Source organism: Blennius ocellaris, assembly GCF_963422515.1.
Source record: "Blennius ocellaris genome assembly, chromosome: 2".
NCBI classification, from domain to species: domain Eukaryota; kingdom Metazoa; phylum Chordata; class Actinopteri; order Blenniiformes; family Blenniidae; genus Blennius; species Blennius ocellaris.
This window is the reverse complement of record NC_137651.1, coordinates 2,755,391-2,775,316: the sequence shown is the minus strand read 5'-3', so window position 1 is coordinate 2,775,316 and position 19,926 is coordinate 2,755,391. Positions and strand designations below refer to the sequence as shown.

At 43.0% G+C, this 19,926-nt stretch overlaps 1 protein-coding gene across 1 annotated transcript in view; it reads left to right on the top strand.

Annotated features, from left to right (window-relative positions):
- sptbn4b (spectrin, beta, non-erythrocytic 4b) overlaps nucleotides 1-19,926 on the top strand; it is a gene marked incomplete at its 3' end in the record, with an annotated part of 130,562 nt that overhangs the window by 90,928 nt on the left and 19,708 nt on the right. The window contains exons 26-33 of the mRNA XM_080505456.1: nucleotides 10,045-10,308; nucleotides 11,595-11,819; nucleotides 12,509-12,598; nucleotides 12,702-12,980; nucleotides 14,035-14,165; nucleotides 15,358-15,562; nucleotides 17,227-17,472; nucleotides 18,745-18,879. Of these exons, the coding sequence (XP_080361582.1) occupies nucleotides 10,045-10,308; nucleotides 11,595-11,819; nucleotides 12,509-12,598; nucleotides 12,702-12,980; nucleotides 14,035-14,165; nucleotides 15,358-15,562; nucleotides 17,227-17,472; nucleotides 18,745-18,879 (1,575 nt within the window). The remainder of the gene's footprint in view (nucleotides 1-10,044; nucleotides 10,309-11,594; nucleotides 11,820-12,508; nucleotides 12,599-12,701; nucleotides 12,981-14,034; nucleotides 14,166-15,357; nucleotides 15,563-17,226; nucleotides 17,473-18,744; nucleotides 18,880-19,926) is intronic.

The window sequence follows — 19,926 nt, the reverse complement described above, 5'->3', positions numbered from 1 at the left end:
TACTTATGATATTCATACCTACTAATTTAAGGAAAAGGACTTATTTAGTGTCTCTTGATTTCATTGAACATGCCTGCATTTTATATTCTCACCTTGAAGTGACTCTACCAGAAACAAATCTTCAACTTATACTTGTAAACTCTGTTGCAAATATGGGTTTTTATGAGTGCAATGAGGAATTTCCTCCAGAAAGGTAGAGATGTCCATCAACAACTGGAACTGGGTCTTAAATGTGTCATTTTCCCCATGTGGATCCTGGTAGAGGAACTTTAAGTGCAGTAATTTTGAGTATTTTCAATACTCAAAACCTCAAACCAGTTTCTGTAAGTCTTCATCACTTGTGTCTTGCAGGCTGCCAGTTGCCCGTGTCTGCTTTAGGAATTAACATGCATAGGATCTGTAATAGATATCAAAAGTACTACTCAGCTTGATGCTTCTTTAAGTTTTCCTTATTACTTCTATTCCCTTAAACATCCCATATTACACAAAATGTTGTAATAAACTGCAATATGTGTCCCCATAACCTGTGTATGAGAAGGCAGGAAAGTCTGTCATCTCCTTCACCTGCTCCACTTTTTACGAGAACGTTTGCTCAAAGCAGGAGATTCCGAGATTTTCCCTTCGTGATGTCAACTGGGGAAATAAGATACTCACTTTGAGACACATCATTATCTTCAGGATTCTCTCCTTCTGGGTCAAACTGGTTGAACCACAGAGTTTCAACAATGAATCCACCGTAGACATTCGCGTCTGGTACCGGTGTTTTGGATGAAGTGGTCTCCCTGTTAACTGACTTCCCTGATTGGTGTCCATGGTTGCTGCGAGCAACATTATATACTAAAATAACTCTCTCAAACGGTACAACACTTGGAAACTTGACTGTAAATGCTGTTATTTCCGTCAGGTTTTTAACGTCTGTTATTAGCAGCAACAAGGGTCACCAACTTACAGGGAAACCACTTAATATGAAACACTGGGAAGCTCTTCTACCCAAGATAGGCCCGGAGTCGGCGTGGACAGAAACCGAAACAGCCTGTTCTCAGTAGAATCACTAGAGGGACTTTTAAACTGAAATTCAGGACCAAGGCTGGATTTGGGGGAAATTCACTTTGAATAAAATGTTGTTGGACGTCTGACACCTATGTGAAATTGTTGAAAAACTTGAGGAGTCCTGCAGTCATGGAGGAAAACCCCGGCTCTCCTATCCCAAATGCAAGACGCAGAGCAGAAGCCGTCACACAGTGAGCCCAATGTGGTCCCGGGGTCTAATAAGCTGAGCTTTGCAGTGTTCTCAATGCATAATGCAGCGTTTAATCAATAACTGCTGTTGTGTCGCTGCAGGATGACTGGGCTTCCCCTACCAGCACCAAATCTGTGCATCATAATGTGAAACTGAGGGATGCGATCAGTGGAGGTGCGTTTCAGACGGGGATTATCAGTTCAATTCACGAGGTGCAGATAAACCCAACAGAAGTTCCGGTTTGTAGGTTTCCTGAAGTGGAGCCTGCCGGTGTGTGTTCAGGATGTGTGGCGTCTCACCTGAGCCCTCTGTGGTTGATTCCTCGGCAGCTCCGGACTCCGAGCACGACAGTGAACTGGGCTCAAACTGAAGCTGACCCCCTTTACGGGCCTGAAGCGCTTTTCCTGCTTCCAGTATTCATCTAAAGAATAAAGTCAAAGTCAGTCAGCAGAACCCAGCAAGCGTTCATTCCGCTCATTTCTGTTACACTTCCTGATTAATTGGCCTCATTAACTCACTGGGAATGACGATCTCCACTGCTGTTATCTTACTCTCACTCTCACTCTTTCTGTGCTGGATCACATCTTAATGAGGATGAGTGTCGTTGGGGGTCCGAGCTTCTCTGCGCCATGTGACTTTGGTCTCTGGTGTGACGAAACGTCACAGTGAAGCCAAATGCAGGTGGATGGATCTAAAGACACTCGAAAATCTCAAAAATGTAAATCTCCAGGTGCCTCCCCCCCCCAGGGGGTCTGGATCCTACAAAACCAAAACAAAACCCTGAAGTTTCACTAAAATCCTGTGTGTGGTCGGGTTTGTAGCCGTTGCATCGCTGCCTCTCGCTTTATAACTCTGATTCATCGTTGTGTTTACACACTGAAGAAAGTACGGTGCATTTTGTAAAGTGAATATTTGTGATCGGAGTGTTGAAAACACTATTGTGCGTGGAAACACGGTCGTTCGTCCATTGTAGAAACGCGCGATAAAGATTTTAGGAGACAAAAAAAACAACCTCGGTTGTGTATATAAACTGTTAAAAATGTTATCAGTACCAGCGTCTGTGGTGAGGAACAGGAAGTCGTCGGTATAGTAGGTAATAGCTTCTTAAGAGTAATACATTTCCTTCTCTCATTTTCATTTTGGAAGTGAAAATTCAGATAGATCAAAGGTCCGTATAATTAATGCCACAGATATAATTCCTCAGCATCTTGGAACTAAAAATCCTCCTCTCTACCTCCAGGATGAGTCGGAGAATTACGAACCAATCAGAGACTGCCTTTCAAAAGGTATAGACCACATGGTGTCAGCTGACCAATCACGTTGCTCATTACTGGCCGCAATACAAACAGGAAGCCAGTCGTACTTTGCGTACACGAGCCGATTAGTCACGATATTTTAGATCAGTGTTTTTCAACCACTGCGCCGCGGCACACTGGTGTTCCGCGAGATCTAGTCAGGTGTGCCGTAGCAATTTGTCCAATTTCACATTTTTTCTAAAAAAAACATTTGCTCTCTAAGCCGCTGTCAGCTGTGAGAACAGTGTGCAGAGTAATCATGTAGAAATACTGTGGCGAGCGCCTCGGAAGAATTACTGAGTCGAGATTCTTTTCTGCCAGCTGATCACCAGATGCTTTTATTTTGACATGAACACACGCAACTGGAACTTCATAACAGGATGACGCTCCACACAACACATTTCTCACTCCTGGTTTCACACCAACATCCAACAAACCAAACTAGACGAAATAATGAACTATCTGAACCGAGGAACAAAAACACAACACAAGCACAAATCAACACACAACAACCCCAACAATAACCCTCAATAACCTCCGGCAACACATAACCTGAACTCCCATCATGCCCTGCAGCGACCAACTCCGTGATGCTACAATACTCTTCACCAATAGAGGGCAGCACAGAACTTTGCCGGTGAAATGGAAACTTAACAGACGTCAGTGTGGTTAATCTCCACCTCCTGCTACCATCTTGTATCAAAGTACTGTGTCAGTGACAGTGATGGAGAAGTTTTTGAAAAGGAAGAATGTGAACCAGGATCTCAGCTCTTCATCCATCAGGTCCAGGTTTCACACTGAGGGAGTCACTATTCAAAAAAGAAACTGGGAAATACTTTTTTTCTGTCTTTATTTGATTCCTGTTGATAAAACTTTGATGAGAATGACTTTATATTGTTAATAGAGGCTGCAGAGTTTCACATTTTAACATTTTCGGGTGGTGGTGTGCCTCCACATTTTTCCAAAGAAAATAGTGTGCCTTGGCTCAAAAAGGTTGAAAAACACTGTCTTAGACGACTTTTTCCAAGAATTGACCGTCCAAATGACAGCTGCTCTGAAGTCAGTGTGAAGGTACGATCCCACCGAACGACGGTCACGCAAACACATTCCTCACAAAGTGAAAAATCACCATTTTAGTCCACTTTCAGTTCAAAAAATGTCTCCGGCTCTCTTAAGATTGTTTACACATTATTGAGCGCTGTCATAATGAATGCTGCCACTCTATAACATTCAGAGAACTTTTTTCATATATTTAGTACAAGTTACTGCCAAATTAAAAAGATATTCAGACTTTGTAATATTTAAGTCACAAATGAATCACACCTAAAAACGTTATTTTAATCAAAACTGATTTTAGTAGAAGAATAATTAGACTTGCATTAGAGGAAAAAGAAAAAGTTTGAACTTCTGATTTTGACAACATTGCACTGGAATTTCACAGTTGGAAAAACCAAGTCAAGCACACTGTGAAACACTGGAGTGTAAAAATAAAGCTCCAGTAAATGTGTTTGTTATTTCATCCAAATTAATGTGTTAAATTCTCAGCCCCCCCCCCCAAAAAAAACATCCAAACACTTAGTGTTTGGGCTATTATAGGAAACACACTAAAATAACACACATCTCAATGATTCACGCAGCTGTTCCTCCCTATATTGAACAAATTCCTCCAGTTTATCATTATTAGAGTTACGGGGAGAAAGAAAAGGAAACGTATGATCACTGAATTTTCAATTTTGACATAGATTTGATGAAGTTAAATGTGTGTAGCTGATCTAATGTGCCCAGTGAGTTCTCCTGCACGATCATCTTGCTTTTACGTCCCTGCCGGTAGGATTACCGTTGTTTTTTTTAATGTAAGATTGTCTCTGGATAGTTATTGAGACGTTTTTGCTCTGGGACGTTTTTATTGTTTGAATTTTAGAGACGATTCGCAAACAAGTCAAAAGTCGGAAGTGTCGTGTCCATACTTTGTATTCATCTCTTCATCCGCCCCACTTTCGAAGGCCTAAGTGCACCAAGCGCTGACCTGCAGGTTTCTGCTGGCTCCACATTGTGTGTGTGTGTGTGTGTGTGTGTGTGTGTGTGTGTGTGTGTGTGTGTGTGTGTGTGTGTGTGGGGGGGGGGGGGTAGTTCATGTAATAATTTTACAACTTTGTTTCTTGAAATCTTCAATTTCTCAAAGTGGCGGACCTGCACTCTTAACAAAACCCAGACTTATGTTAGATGTTAATTAATTAATTCATGTTTATATTAATTTTGCCAATCTTGGAGAGAAACCGTTTCACCCAAAGCTAAAAGAGCGTTATAAAAACAGTTTTTTTTTATTTAAATAGTCTGTCTATTTTACTGTGCACTGTAATATATATACTGTGTGTTGAGTCAACATTAATTCCGTGGATTTTCCTGAATAAATATCCATTACAAGCCTCAGTAGAAAAACAATGTGATTAGTCTCTATTAATTACAGAAAAGTGTGCAATTAATTAGTTAATTTTTTCTCATCGATTGACAGCACTAACATACTTTCTCGCACTGACTTTCTCGGTGTTTATTTATTCCATTTATTGTTCTGCTCTAGTCAATCTGGATCCTCCTTAAATAAACGTTGCAACCAGCAGAAACACGTTACCCCCCAGTGAGTTTGTCTCATACAGTCAAGCAGCGACAGAAAGCCGTTGAAATTACATGAATTGAGTCATCTGATGATGTGCGATTATTTATTTTTTTATTCTACCTTAAATACACAGTGCGGGAGCATGAATGACAGTGATTCTATTCTTATTATTAGTGGGGGGGGGGGGATTTTTTTTTTTTTGTAATTATTGTTATCATTGTAAATGATTGCTTTTATGTTGTCGTCGTAAACGACAACTCTGTTTTGACTTGCTTTTAACACAGCGATCAGACATTACAGTTTTGACTAAGTCTCCTCCCCCCCCCCAGTCTGATTAACGTTCATGATGAGGATGGAATTTAGTGCGAAGCTGCTCAGCTTCAGTTCATGTCAGCTGGAAAACGAAGCTGCACAAACGTGTGTTTGCTCCGCCCTCGGGCAGTCGCACATTTCCTCGGCTTTCAGTACGAAGGAAAGAACTGAAAACATTGAGGAGTGCATTAAGAAGCTGTTGAGTGTTTTCCTCGTCCTTCCAGTCAGAACAATGCTTTTTACTAAGGGGGGGGGGGGGGGGGGGGGGGGGGGGGGGGGCTTGTAGGATCTCAAGCACTCTTCAGCTCAGGGCGCTTTCTGGAGAACATGTCATCAGGTGTGTGTGTGTGTGTGTGTGTGTGTGTGTGTGTGTGTGTGTGTGTGTGTGTGTGTGTGTGTGTGTGTGTGTGTGTGTGTGTGTGTGTGTGTGTGTGTGTGTGTGTGTGTGTGTAGCCAGAGAAGACTCCCTGCACTGTGTGTGGGTGAGACGTTGCAGAGCTGCAACAACAACGTGAGACAGAGCGATACCAGTGGATTATGGTTTGATTAATCCATTTTTGTTGGTTGATTGTCAACATTTGGTGGGAAAAAGAATAGTGAATCCAAGAAGTAATGAGATTATAAGAAAGAGGAAATGTGACAATGTGATGCGTGTTGAACTGTGTGTACAGTCGCTCTTGTAAGAACATCGTTGTTATTGTAATCCCTGACTGAGGTCTGACTAAGAGCTTGCATGTTAAATTGCAAGTTCATAGAAATTGATTGTGCTTTCACTTTTTATGTTTTATGAGTAATTTACTAAAAAAAAAAAAAAAAAAAAAGTACACCCCGAGTGGCAAACGGGAGAATTGACATGAGGGTTTGAGGGAAGAAAAATAGAAAAACAAAACATTGCTGGAGTAACACAAAAGAAGAGAAAAGCTAAAAGTTATTTTACCTTTCATCAATGTTTTTTTTGAAGCATAACTGAGATTTACACAATTTTAATGTTCGCTCTCACACGACCTCTTTCAAAGACACCCTATCCTGGTAAAAAAAAATATTATTTTCTCTTCATTTAAAAGCATTTTCCATACCGGTGTTAAGACTGTATTATTCACTAGAAATAGTAAGTTTTTAAGTATACAATATCTATGAATTTTAACACGCAAGATTCTATGAATAGTTTATCAATGGTTTATTTATTATTCTAATCATTCTTTTAAGGAGTTTAATGATAGGATGTCTATGTGTTCTGTGTGTATTTACCCAAACCTCAACACAATATGTCATATATATAAGTGAGAAATACAGTATACATTAAAAATAAAGTAAAAGTATACATCGATTCTGCACGTTTGCTGGAGATTCTGTGTCGCTCCCTTAAATCAGGAAGACTTCCACAAGACACAGACTCCTCATCAGTCCAGGCCGATGCTGCAGAGACTCAGATAGTCCGACGCCATTGTTTTAATTCCCATAATGCATTTGTCATTTGACCCTCACCACCCAACATCAGCCCGGTGAACCTCTGAGGATAACAGCTTCCCTCCTCTTCTCACCTGAAGCTCGAGCTTCACAGTGTGCGGAGGCAGCGGGACGAGGGCTTTCCTGTTCACTCGGTGTTAGATGTGAGCGGGAGCGGGTCTCTTTGCCGCTGCGGCGTGAAAGTAGCGGCGGATGAAGCCGGCGGAGCCCACGCAGCCACTCGCTCCCACTCGCCGCGGAGAAAATCCACAGCGAAAGCAAATGTGACGTAATGCGCCAACGCTGGAAATCACAGAGCGCTGGTGGAGCGAGGGCTGCCTGCTGCTGCTGCTTGTGAGGATTGAAAAAGCATTCAATGAGTTTATTCCTTATTTTGTTCGTTTCTTTCCTTCTACGCCTTGCGGGTTTTTGATTTAAGAGAGAGATTTTGTGTCTGCACATCTGATGTTATAGTGTTTCTGTGTTATCGTCTTCTAGCAGTGCACCACTGACATGGAAATGGTTGGGGAAAAAATTGAAAACTCAGATTTAAAGGTCCAATATTGAGCAAAAAAATCAATTTCCAATGGTTTTCTAACAATAATGTGTCCCCACACGCCTGTATGAGGCTCCAGGTGTGAAGAAAATCTGTCATCACACTCACTTGCTCCACTTTTCAGTGAACGTGTGTTCATACAGGCAATTCAGACATTTTCCCTTCGTGACATCATGAGGGGATATAACCACTCCTGGTAGTGATGCGTACTATGGCCCATGTACAGGCAGAAGAGAGATTGGTTTGCTGTCTCTCTTTCTATAGAGCGTGGGAATGGGACGGTGAGAGCAGTGGAAAACAATGTAGATAGAAGAAGAAGAGGAGATTACTGATATACAACAATAAATTCAGTATAACTGTTACCCGAGCTAGCGTTAGCTGCTTGCTAATAACTTTAAAAACACATTCACCCTTTTGAAACGTCCTGCTGCAGCCGCAGAGTCTGACCTTCTTCAGGAGCTTCTCCCTTTGGGTTAGGGTTCTTGTTCAAACTGGTTCGGTTGAGAAACAGCATTTCTACGATTCGTAGCGATGAATCCACTGTAAAACCGGAAAACTGTGTCATCTCCAGGGTTGCCAGATCTGACCCACTGCATCCAGCCCAAACACGACGTAAAAACCCAGCCGTCTCAATAAAACCAACTCAAATCTCAGCCTTTGTTGAAACTCACCATAAAACCATATACATAATAAAGAACGCATCATAATCTTACAACTGGATTAATTAAACAAAGAAAAAAGGAAAGGCAAACAGAATGTCCTGACTGGAAGGACTTTGGACTGGATTTGGAGGAACACACTTCCTTCCTTACCATCGGTGGTTTTCAGCCTTGTAAGGAAGAGAGAGTACACATATTGGCATAAAAGTAAAAATCCCCCACCAAAGTAGGTACCTCGATACTGTAACGTGGCTTTCTTTGTCTGGTCTGACGTCACGCAGCAGATGTGAGTGTTTGGACGAGAAGCCTTTTGTATCTCAACACTGTCCTCCAGTTTCCAGGCAGGAGGCACCACTGTACGTCTGCAGATTGAATGATACTGGGAGTGAGTCGGGGGGGGGGGGGGGAGTTGTCCTCTGTGGGTGAGTCACTGCTCCAGGATGCTTTATCGTTGGACTGAAATGTGAACTTGCCTCCTGCCGAGCGCCAAATGTTTGGAAAATTCAAGCTTTGGCACAAAAAAAGTGGGGCAGAATAAGACTCACCAAGCAGGCAGGCCAGGAACTCGTTTCAGTTTCAATCTCAGCAACACAGCACGATGAATCCAGACGAAATGTAGGCAAAATATGTTCCCCGTTTGATCACTTTCATCCTCCGGGTGGCAGTATTGAGTTAGTCGGTCCTGAGCCGAACTGTCACAGTCTTGTGTTGTTTGATTTGTATCTCAACACATCGTTGTGCTCATTGTTACTTCCTCTTTTTCTCATGCTTGACCTAGAACAGATTATAGATGCTAAACTGACTTGCTGCACCACCTAGTGGAACAAAGTGGAATTACAGGTCAAGCTGGGCTCAGACCAGATTTCTCAGGTATTTCTTTTACGGCAGCAAAAAACGCATAAAAACCTTTGAGATACCAACACTTTGCAGCCGTTTGGGGCATTGATAGCTTTGTTTATTTATTATGTAAGGACCTTTTGAAGACGCTAGTGTCATCTCTGTGCTCGCGTTCATATCTCCTCATGCTGCAGTGCAATCATACAGGGATCCACTGACATCACATGTCCTGCTTTCAAAATGTGTGGATTACTCTCTGAAAGCTCTGTAGCTCCGACTGGTGGCCATCGGCTGAATCACACTTAAACTCGGCACAGATATTTTTTGCATGTACACTAGATGCTGTATTCCTCAACCAGTTGTTTTCCCCTACAGATTCCTTTGTTTATTTGTTCTTCTCTCTGAAACACACCACGAACACACACTGAAAAGAATGAATTTCAATGAGATGGGGGAGGGATTTCACTGTGCAGGAGGCTTAATGAAAAATAAGGGAGCAGGTGAATGAAAGAAAGAATCGTGTGTGTGTGTGCGTGTGTGGGGGGGGGGGGATAATTTATGAGGCTCACACTCACATACACCCTTGACCAATTCTACATCCATGCATCATTATCTCAACAAAAGAGCCAGTGCATCTTTTCCAAGGTGAAGAAGCTCAAGATTTTGTTCTCCTTTATATTTTGGCCTCTGCCCAACTTCAATACGTTTCTATTTAATGGTTATTTTCTCTTATTATTAGCTTCCTGAAGCTGTGAGTCACATGTATCACAACTACAGTCAGGCAGCACTTTGCTAAATAGAGTCACACATTTCTAGTAAGACAACATACACATTTGAGGTTGATAAACAGTAAATCAATCATTTTATTTTAGATTTTGTGGGGGGTTTTTTTGCTCTTCATACAATCTCATTTTCACAAAAAATTCTGTTCTATGCAAGAAATGTCTAAATTGTGAGAAAAATGCTGGAAAAGAAAGATGACAAAAATGGTCTCATTTGGTGCTAAAGGGTGCAGGCCACAGGAATAACGAACTGTCACACCGGTAGTGTTTCTCTCTGATGGGAGCTTGCCTCTCCTCACCCAGGAGGGCCAGCAGCTGATCCAGGAGAAGCCGGAGCTCAGCCCGGTGGTCCGGAGGAAGCTGGAGGAGATCAGGGAGTGCTGGCAGGATCTGGAGAGCACCACTCAGGCCAAAGCGCGCCAGCTCTTCGAAGCCAACAAGGCCGACCTGCTGGTGCAGAGCTACGAAAGCCTGGACCAGAGGCTGGGCCAGCTGGAGGGTCAGCTGGTCTACGTGGACCAGGGACAGGACCTCACCACCGTCAACAAGCAGCTCAAGAAACTCATGGTACGAAACATGACAGCCGGGGGTCTTCCCTCCATTCATTCAACTTCCTGCATGAGAAACAGACGAATCAATCAGATGTCAGGTGGCCGATGTGTGTCTTTCTCACTTCACCAGGAAAAACCTCAATATTTACCTGGAAGCAAAGAGCTTTTTCCTTGGAGGCCCCAGATTGCCTCTAACTCAAGCTGCACACACTCCTTTATTACAGTGAAGCCAAACATCTTCAGACACACTCACTCCAAGCAACATGACAAAGGCCTGATCTACAGAACAAGTGTAAAAATGATTCTTCACTCACACACACACACACACACACACACACACACAGTGGAAGCTGATTAACAAACAGGATGTACTGTTTGCAAATGGGTTCAAATGCATGCAAAACTGTTATTTAACTACCTCTGTTTGTGTGTCAATTCCCTCTTAAAATGACCCATGTGCACTGAAATCTATTGCATGAAATGTGTAATTTTGTTTAATTTTAGTTTAATTTTATGCAGAATCTTAGTAAATAAGGCCCAATGTGTTTTTTGTTTTTTTTTCATGTGCACGTCTGACTTAGACAACCTCACAGCAGGAAAAGTCTCAGCCCCCCCCCCCCCGACCCAATCACTGGCATAGACAGAACATCATATTTGTTCATTCCAGCTGAAATTTACTATTAAATACATTTCTATTTAATATGCTTTCAATATGCCAATTAAATGTCATCGTGCACTTCTTTCATTAGAAAGTCTCTCTCCCTGGCATGTTTCAGTTTTTAAAAAGTGTGTTGCTCCAATGAGCCAATCAGAAATCAGACCCTATATAGTGTCACCGGGGGTTTAGCCAATCACAATCAAGGCAGGCTCCTCCCCTTTGACTCCTCCCACATTTAGCCAGCTCTGCTCTGGCACATGGCACCAGGAGAGTGGGCATGTGTTTGGGGCAATAAACTGTGAAGACAATGTTTTTGGACTAACGAGACCATGTGATATTTTTAAAAAAATCATGTGTGAAAATGACTGACAGCGATGGTTGTAATGGCCGTACACCTGCACAGATTTCTGTTCGGCTCCTCATCTTTCTGCAGATGCATTTTCTTCTTTGTTCATACCAACATGATTTCTGTTTTTTTCTTTTTGGTGGGGGGGGGTCTCGCTCTTAAATAAAAAAAAAAAACCCAAACTATTAGATAAAAAAAACATGGACTATGTGGTGACGTTACCTCTTTCTGTCTTCTCTCCCATGATCACGTGTTCCTCATTTACCTCTCGACCCCGACCCCCCCCCCCCCCCCTCAGACCATGGAGTCGCAGATGGAGGAGTGGTACCAGGAGGCGGGGCAGCTGCAGGCGCAGGCCGCCACCATCCCGCAGCAGACGCAGGTGAAGGAGACGGTGGCGGAGCGGCAGTCCGCCGTGGAGGCTCGCATGGTGCGTCTGATCGAGCCGCTGAAGGAGAGGCGACGCATCCTGCTCGCCTCCAAGGAAGTTCACCAAGTGGGACGAGACCTGGAGGACGAGATCGTGAGTCTGAGGCTGCAGAACTCAACCAAAACAGATACACGTACTCACCATTAGTACGGTTATTGAGCCGCAGACAGAGGGGAGAGGACCGTTGAAGATTATCTTCAGTGGGTCATTTCTCTATTGTCAGTCCACAGCAGTCGTGTGACTTTGCGTGTTGCTCCTATTGGTCATCGAGCTATGAGTCTTTCCTGAAAGTCCCGAAATATCGAGATTTATTGATTGCTCCTGAACTGGTCCGGGACCAATGAATTCTATCTGCTAACGTCGCAAACAGGACCCATCCATTTTTTTCCCCGAGGTAAAAGGAATCTGTCCCGATCCGTTCTGCACGCGGCGTGCTTTATTCTTCGTTTAAGTTTTCCTTAAACCAAAACAAGTCCCAAAATATACTTAAAGATAATGACACGGGTTATTGTACAAGACGTCAACATGAAAGCTGAGCAGGAATCAAAGCAAAGGGTGGCTGTTTTGAAGAATCGAAAATACCAAACAGTTCTGATTTATTTCACACTTATTTACTACATATGCATTTGTTCGTAGTTCTGATACCTTCAGGAAACATCTGCAATGTCAATATTCCAGGAAATAAAGAAAAATAGAATGTTGAATGTGAAGGCGTGTCCAAACAAAGATCCACTGATACAAAAGTGTCAGAACAACCACAGCTGTGTGCTCTGCGGTTGCAGCTGTGGGTGCAGGAGCGCCTCCCGATGGCCATGAGTCAGGAGCACGGCTCGTCCCTGCAGGCCGTCCAGCAACTCATGAAGAAGAACCAGGTGAGAGAATCCGAGGAAGTGATTCCCGAACGTTCTTCGAGTTTGGTCAAGCTGGTGGCATTGAACCATGGACTCATACGCCGCTCCTTCCTCCCCCCCCCAGACGCTCCAGCGAGAGCTGCAGGGCCACCGGAGCCGGATGGAGGACGTCCTGGAGAGGGCGGGGATCATCGCCTCCATCCGCAGCCCCGAGGCCGACTGCGCGCGGGCCGGCCGCGACCAGCTGGCCCAGCTGTGGGCCCTGCTGTGGGCCGAGACGGAGAGGAGGCAGCTGGTCCTGGACGCCATGTACCAGGCGCAGCAGTACTTCTTCGACACGGCCGAGGTGGAGGCCTGGCTGAGCGAGCAAGAGCTGCACATGATGAACGAGGAGAAGGGGAAGGTGCTTCCGTTTTTTTCAGACATCATTTACATTTTCACACAGTCCTATAATTCATGCGAACACCACCCACCCACTGCACGGGACTGTAGAGGAGCTGAGGAGCTCTCTCAGTGGCAGACTGAGACACCCTCAGTGCAGGACGGAGCAAGTCCTTCATCCCCACTGCTGTTAGACTGGACAACAGGACTGTGTAGTAACAGCAACAGTATGTGCAATAACCCCTGCACCTATACCACTTTATCTACGCCACTAATTGACCACTTGTTAGGACTGACCCTGATATTATTTTTTTACTATAGTATATTTATTGTCCTTTATTCTACACTTTGCCGCCCCCCCCCCGTCATAGTTTATTTTCCTTGTATCTCACCCTACTGTATATTTTGCTCCCCTTAGGACTTATTACACTTTATTATAGTTTGTGATTTTATCTAATTTTTTAGTCCTATTTTTTATCGACTTATTATTACTCTTACTGTAAATATTTTTGGTGCTTAGGGTTCTTGATTGTCATTGTATATAAGATACCTCTATTCTTACCTAACTGTTTGCACATTTCTTGTCTTTCCTACTCAAGAGTCCTTAAGAGCAGAATGTAACAAGTAAATGTCTCCACTGTGAGATCAATAAAGGCTTATCTTATCTTGTCTTAATAGAGGTATCTTATATACAATGACTATCAAATAGGACTAAAAATAAGATAAAAATCACAAACTATAATAAAGTATAATAAGTTCTAAGGGGAGAAAAATATACAGTAGGATGAAATGCAAGGAAAATAAACTATGATGGGGGGTGGCAAAGTGTAGGATAAGTACAATAAACATACTATAGTAAAAAAATAGTACCAGTGTTGGCAGTGCAGGGTCAGTCCTAACAAGTGGTCAATTAGTGGCGTAGATAAAGTGACGTAGATTATCGTATCTTATCTCCCGCACAATCATCAGGAAATCCTCTGCTCGTACAGTCCGGGCAGAATATTTGCGCACAGAGGCAGGCTGGAGGATTTGTGCTGTGTGTATGTCCTATTTTTTAAAAGCGTCTCTGTCTCCAGGACGAGCCGAGCACGCTGCAGCTGCTGAAGAAGCACTTGGTCCTGGAGCAGACCATCGAGGACTACGCCGAGACCATCGGCCTGCTGTCGCAGCAGTGCCGGCAGCTGCTGGAGATGGGCCACCCGGACTGGTGAGGATGGAAACACACTGTCTGGTCCACGTCTTCCTCTCATCCCGTCCTGTCAACACAGGGATACCTCTCGTTCTCTTCAAGCGCTGTCCACGTTAAACCTTCTGGATTATTCCTGATGCATTAAATTTTAAGATATTGTATATTTAAAAACATTAGAAATACTGTTTCGAATAAAGAATCAAAGTCTTCCCACAGCTATTCAAAATTGTTTTAAATTAAGAGAAAACAACTACAACTTAAGAGGACTGTGTATATTTGAAAAAGGTGGTGCGAGAACCAACGTTAAATACAGATGTGTTTCTTTTCTGGGAGTAGGTTTATGGAATGTCTCAGTGACAACTTCAAAAAAACAGTAAAAAGGAAAAATAATGAACAATAATTTCTGTTACTTCTTTTTGTTTGGTTGGGTTTTTCTCATGTATTACTTCTGTTATGTTCCATATTCATTTTTTCTCCCGTATTACGACTGCTATGTTTATTATTTTTTATTTTTCTCCAGTTGCTTTTTAAAAATGTGATTATATTTTTTGCATCACTGGTGTCTGGGGTAACCGCACGGGTTTTTAAGGGTTAGGCTAAAATAAGCCTTGGCTTCAGCCTATACCCATTTCGGTTACAAGTCTATTGTGGAAATATTGAAAAATTCACAGGTGTGTGAACTTGTACCATGAACTGCACAGAAATTCATCAACTGCACTTATACTGAAACTGTAACCGAAATAAACCATTCATTCATTCATTCATTCATTCATTCATTCATATGTATCTAAGGCAGAAAATAATTGAGCTCTCGTTTAATGTTTAACGACCAGCAGGCTGATTCAATCCGTCCAGGGTTGTTTGGAGCAGGAGTCACAATCAATCACACACACTCACACCTACAGGCCGTTTAGAGACACTATGTAATCTAAAATGCAAGTGTTTGGTTTATGAACGGAAGCTGCAGTAACTGAGAAAACCCACGCTGGTACAGGGAGAACATGCAAATTCCAAACGCTATCCAACCTTGACTTTGATCAGTTAAATACGGGACTTGAAGCACAGCAGTTGGTCCGACTGCATTTTGCCGGTCCGATATTGATTCGTGCATTATTATTTTATTTTTTTTCGATGAGATTGTTGGAACATTAAAAATCTCACATCTCGTGCCTCATCGCTTCTCTCCCGACGTTGCTCCTCTGTCGCGCAGTGAGTTCATCAGCAAGCGCCAGTCGCAGATCGACCGTCTGTACGTGTCCCTGAAGGACCTGGTGGAGGAGAGGAAGAGCCGCCTGGAGCAGCAGTACTGGCTCTACCAGCTCAACAGGGAGGTGGACGAGCTGGAGCAGTGGATCGCCCAGCGGGAGGTTGTGGCCAGCTCGCCCGAACTGGGCCAAGACTACGAGCACGTCACCGTGAGTGTCAGTGTGTGGCTTTGTCTTCTTCTCAAGGCAAGAACAAACATTTCAAAGAACAACAACAACAAAAAAAGGTCTCATTTGAACAACGTGTCAAGTCGTGTCATGTTCAGGTCAATCCAGGTCAGGTGTTCATGCAGTGCTTTTCAACCACTGTGCCGCAGCACACTGGTGTTTCCGCGAGATCTGGTCAGGTGTGCCGTGGGAAATGATCCAATTTCACATTTTTTCTAAAAAAAACATTTGTGTGCAGAGTAATCATGTATAAATAGTGTGGCGAGCGCCGTGGAAGAATTGCTCTGAGTCGAGATTCTTTTCAGCCAGCTGATCACCAGAGGCTTTTATTTTGACATGAACGCACGCAACCGGAACTTCATAACAGGATGACACTCCACACAACACATTTCTCACTCCTGGTTTCACACCAACATCCAACAAACCAAACTAGACGAAATAATGAACTATCTGAACCGAGGAACAAAAACACAACACAAGCACAAATCAACACACAACAACCCCAACAATAACCCTCAATAACCTCCGGCAACACATAACCTGAACTCCCATCATGCCCTGCAGCGACCAACTCCGTGATGCTACAATACTCTTCACCACTAGAGGGCAGCACAGAACTTTGCCGGTGAAATGGAAACTTAACAGACGTCAGTGTGGTTAATCTCCACCTCCTGCTACCATCTTGTATCAAAGTACTGTGTCAGTGACAGTGAGGGAGAAGTTTTTGAAAAGGAAGAATGTGAACCAGGATCTCAGCTCTTCATCCATCAGGTCCAGGTTTCACACTGAGGGAGTCAAACTTAAAAAAAAGAAACTGGGAAATACTTTTTTCTGTATTTATTTGATTCCTGTTGATAAAACTTTGATTAGAATGACTTTATATTGTTAATAGAGGCTACAGTTTCACATTTTAACATTTTCAGGTGTTGGTGTGCCTCCACATTTTTCCAAAGAAAAAAGTGTGCCTTGGCTCAAAAAGGTTGAAAAACACTGGGTTAATGTATTAGAGTATGTCGTGTTATTAAGATTTACATTATTCCTAAAGTACTTTCATACAGTAAATACATACAAGTAAAACATGGTCAAAAAAGGCATTATAGAAATAAACTAGACAATGTGTCATACACACTGTGGTGCACTTAACGTCCTAAAATGTCATGTTTTGGTTCAAGTAATCTGATATCTTATCTTCTTTACATGCTAATCAAAAAACACTGACGTTAACTAAGGTTTTGTGGTTTAATTGGATTAGATCGTGGTAAAGATCTGTGTCTATGTGAGTTTGTTTCTTCTATTTTCACAGCAAAATGACTCATTACATTATTATTCTTTTGTTAATTTGGCTTTAAAAAATATATATTATAGTGGTATTATAATATTTTGGATGCTACTAACCCTATTATATAATATCACATTCCATGGCATTTTATTATTTATATATTATATTTAGATCATACCAATCGATAGCAATAATAACCATGCCATGGTCTAATATTTTATGTCACGTTGTCATTCGAGAATGACGGCGTGTAGAAATGAACCGGCTATTTGCCACTACAGCGGCATTACAAACTGTCCTCTGGTTAACAATCGTTATTGTCTTTGTTTGTTTGTTTGTTTCCCTCCTCCTGTCACGTCCCCGGCAGGTCCTGCAGGAGAAGTTCACCGAGTTCGCCTCGGAGACGGGCGGCGTGGGGCAGGAGCGGGTGACGGCCGTCAACCAGATGGTGGACGAGCTCATCGACTACGGCCACTCGGAAGCGGCGACGATCGCCGAGTGGAAGGACGGGGTGAACGAGGCCTGGGCCGACCTGCTGGAGCTCATGGAGACCCGCGGGCAGATGTTGGCCGCCTCGCACCAGCTGCACAAGTTCTTCGCCGACTGCCGAGAGGTAATCGTCTGTAAGGCACCTCCACAGAGAAACCCCGTCACTGTTTTCATTTGAATGGCTCATTTCAGGCATGATAAGGAAAAACGCTCTTCGATTGAAAATCAAGCACACGCGTGGATGAACATCCGCCACGTCAGCCCAAAGTCCCAGAAGACAATTATGTATTAATACAGAATAAGAGGAATTTTTACTTCTTGTACTCAGTTGCATTTTTACAAAAGTGGTCTTTAAAAAAAAAAAACCTGTATCTTCACGTCTACTTTTCCCACCTCTGTATTTATGTTTGCGTACTGTTTTAAGATGTTTTGACAACAGCTGTTTAATTCCACGTGTTATCATCTTAAAGCTGAAGACGTTCTTCCCAGAAAAATGATTGGCTTTACAAAAATCTATTTCCGTTTTGACTGTCTGTTTAACTGAAGCCGAGGAACAGTCACACACCAGTTCAAATGATATCGTAGCTTCATTTTGCCAAAATGAAACAGAAATGCCGTTGGATGCTATTATTTGGTCATTATTACATTATTCAAACCAACTTTTCAAACCATCTACTAACCTGGAGTGTTATAATTTCAGAAACGCAATGAAGGGTTTCCATAATCTTTGAAAGTCTGCCAATTTGTCCTTTAAATCAGCGGTCCTCATCTTTTTTTGCTCCACAGACCAGTTTAATGTCAGACAATATTTTCACGGACCGGCCTTAAGGTGTGGTGGATAAATAAACTGTGGTATTTTGTCAATATAATAATAAAGGTGAATCACTGTGTACTTGTATGTTATCCTTCTGTCTCACTGGACTTTTTCCTCTTTGCAAAGAAGCTTTCCAAAGACGACTGTTTTTTACTAATTTTGCTGCTTGTAGGTTTAATATCAGCACTAATTTATCACGTGACCGAGACAAGCGTGAGTCATAGACGGATGTAACGGAGAGAGTTTGGTCATTTTGCAAAATAAAAGCTTGTTCAGACTCGGATAATAAATAAAATAATGTAAGTTATTTATTCCTTCTGTGCGGCCCGGTACCAAACGATTGGGGACTGCTGCTTTAAAATATATCAACTCTTTCAAGATGTCGCGTTTACATAATCTATTTCCACATATGAGCCCTCTAGTTAGTGCTATCTTATATTTAGACCAATAATAAATCAATTATATTGCAGTAAAATCTGAAAGCACTTTTAACATTCATGCATACATAAGAAAAGCCTGGCCATGCCTCATAACGTCACATATAGAATTAGACACTCGTTCACCCTCGTTGTGTTCTTCCAGGTTTTGGCTCAGATCGCAGACAAACATCGAAGGCTGCCGGAGGTCCGGGCCCGGCAGGGCAGCTCCACCAACACCAGCAGCCTGCAGAGGCTCCTGCACAGCTTCGAGCAGGACATCCAGCTGCTGGTCACACAGGTACACCAACACACACACACACACACACACACACACACACACACACACACACACACACACACACACACACACACGCACACGCACACGCACACACACACAGAATACATATCTTTCAATAAACTTCCAATAATTATTTTATTGTACAGATGTTGCTTCATGTTTTCCAGCACGGGGAAGTTGACCTCCTAAAATCTGAACCCGACTTCTAGTGAAATGTAAAACACTACTTTGCAAAAAACGATAGTTGGGGTTCTACTTATAAGGTTCCTCCGACTCTACCCCACCACTGTTGTCGCATAACAAAGTTATTTGAATTTTGAATCTCCAGCCGAGGAAGTCGGGGGAATCCTTCTTCGTGGGCGTGACGTCAAGAGATGTGCAGATCTCCATCTGTTGTGTTTATATCGGCTTGTTTCCCTCTTAAATATCCACGTTTTAACAGTGTTTTGAAGTTATAGTCGGCGTTTTATGAGCCTTGATGAAAGATTGAGCCTGGAAGAGACCGAGAGAGGAGAAAAGCACAGGCGGCGGCTAGCCGCTAGCTCGGGCAGCTATCGGCTAGCGGGAGCCGCTAGCTCGGGCGGCTAATAGACGATCAAGTAGCACCTGGACTCATCTTCGGTGATTCCGCAGTGGGAAAAGTGCTTCGACATGATCCAGGAAGTCGGTCGTTCTGCCAAAAGTCAGGAGCCTCAAAGCCTCAAAGGTGAAAACTGGCGGCTGCTGAGGCGAGGAGACGAGGACGAATGGAGGACGAAGCGTCTTCTGCTTCCTCAAACATGTTCCAGACGGGGTCACCGATGGCAGAACGACTCATTCTGTGTCTTCTTCATCAATCACTGGGTTTGAAGTGATGATGATGATGAAATATGGTTAAATTCAGCCTCTTCGTCGTCAAAACTCTGATCCTCCATAATGTAAACACAACTTGGGCGTGTGCACAACTCGTGATGTCACTCTATTATTGTCAGAAGCTCCGCCCAGCAGAGGAAATACCAACGTTTATCGGCTATTTTCTCACAGATTGCCGTGTTTTAACATTTTACC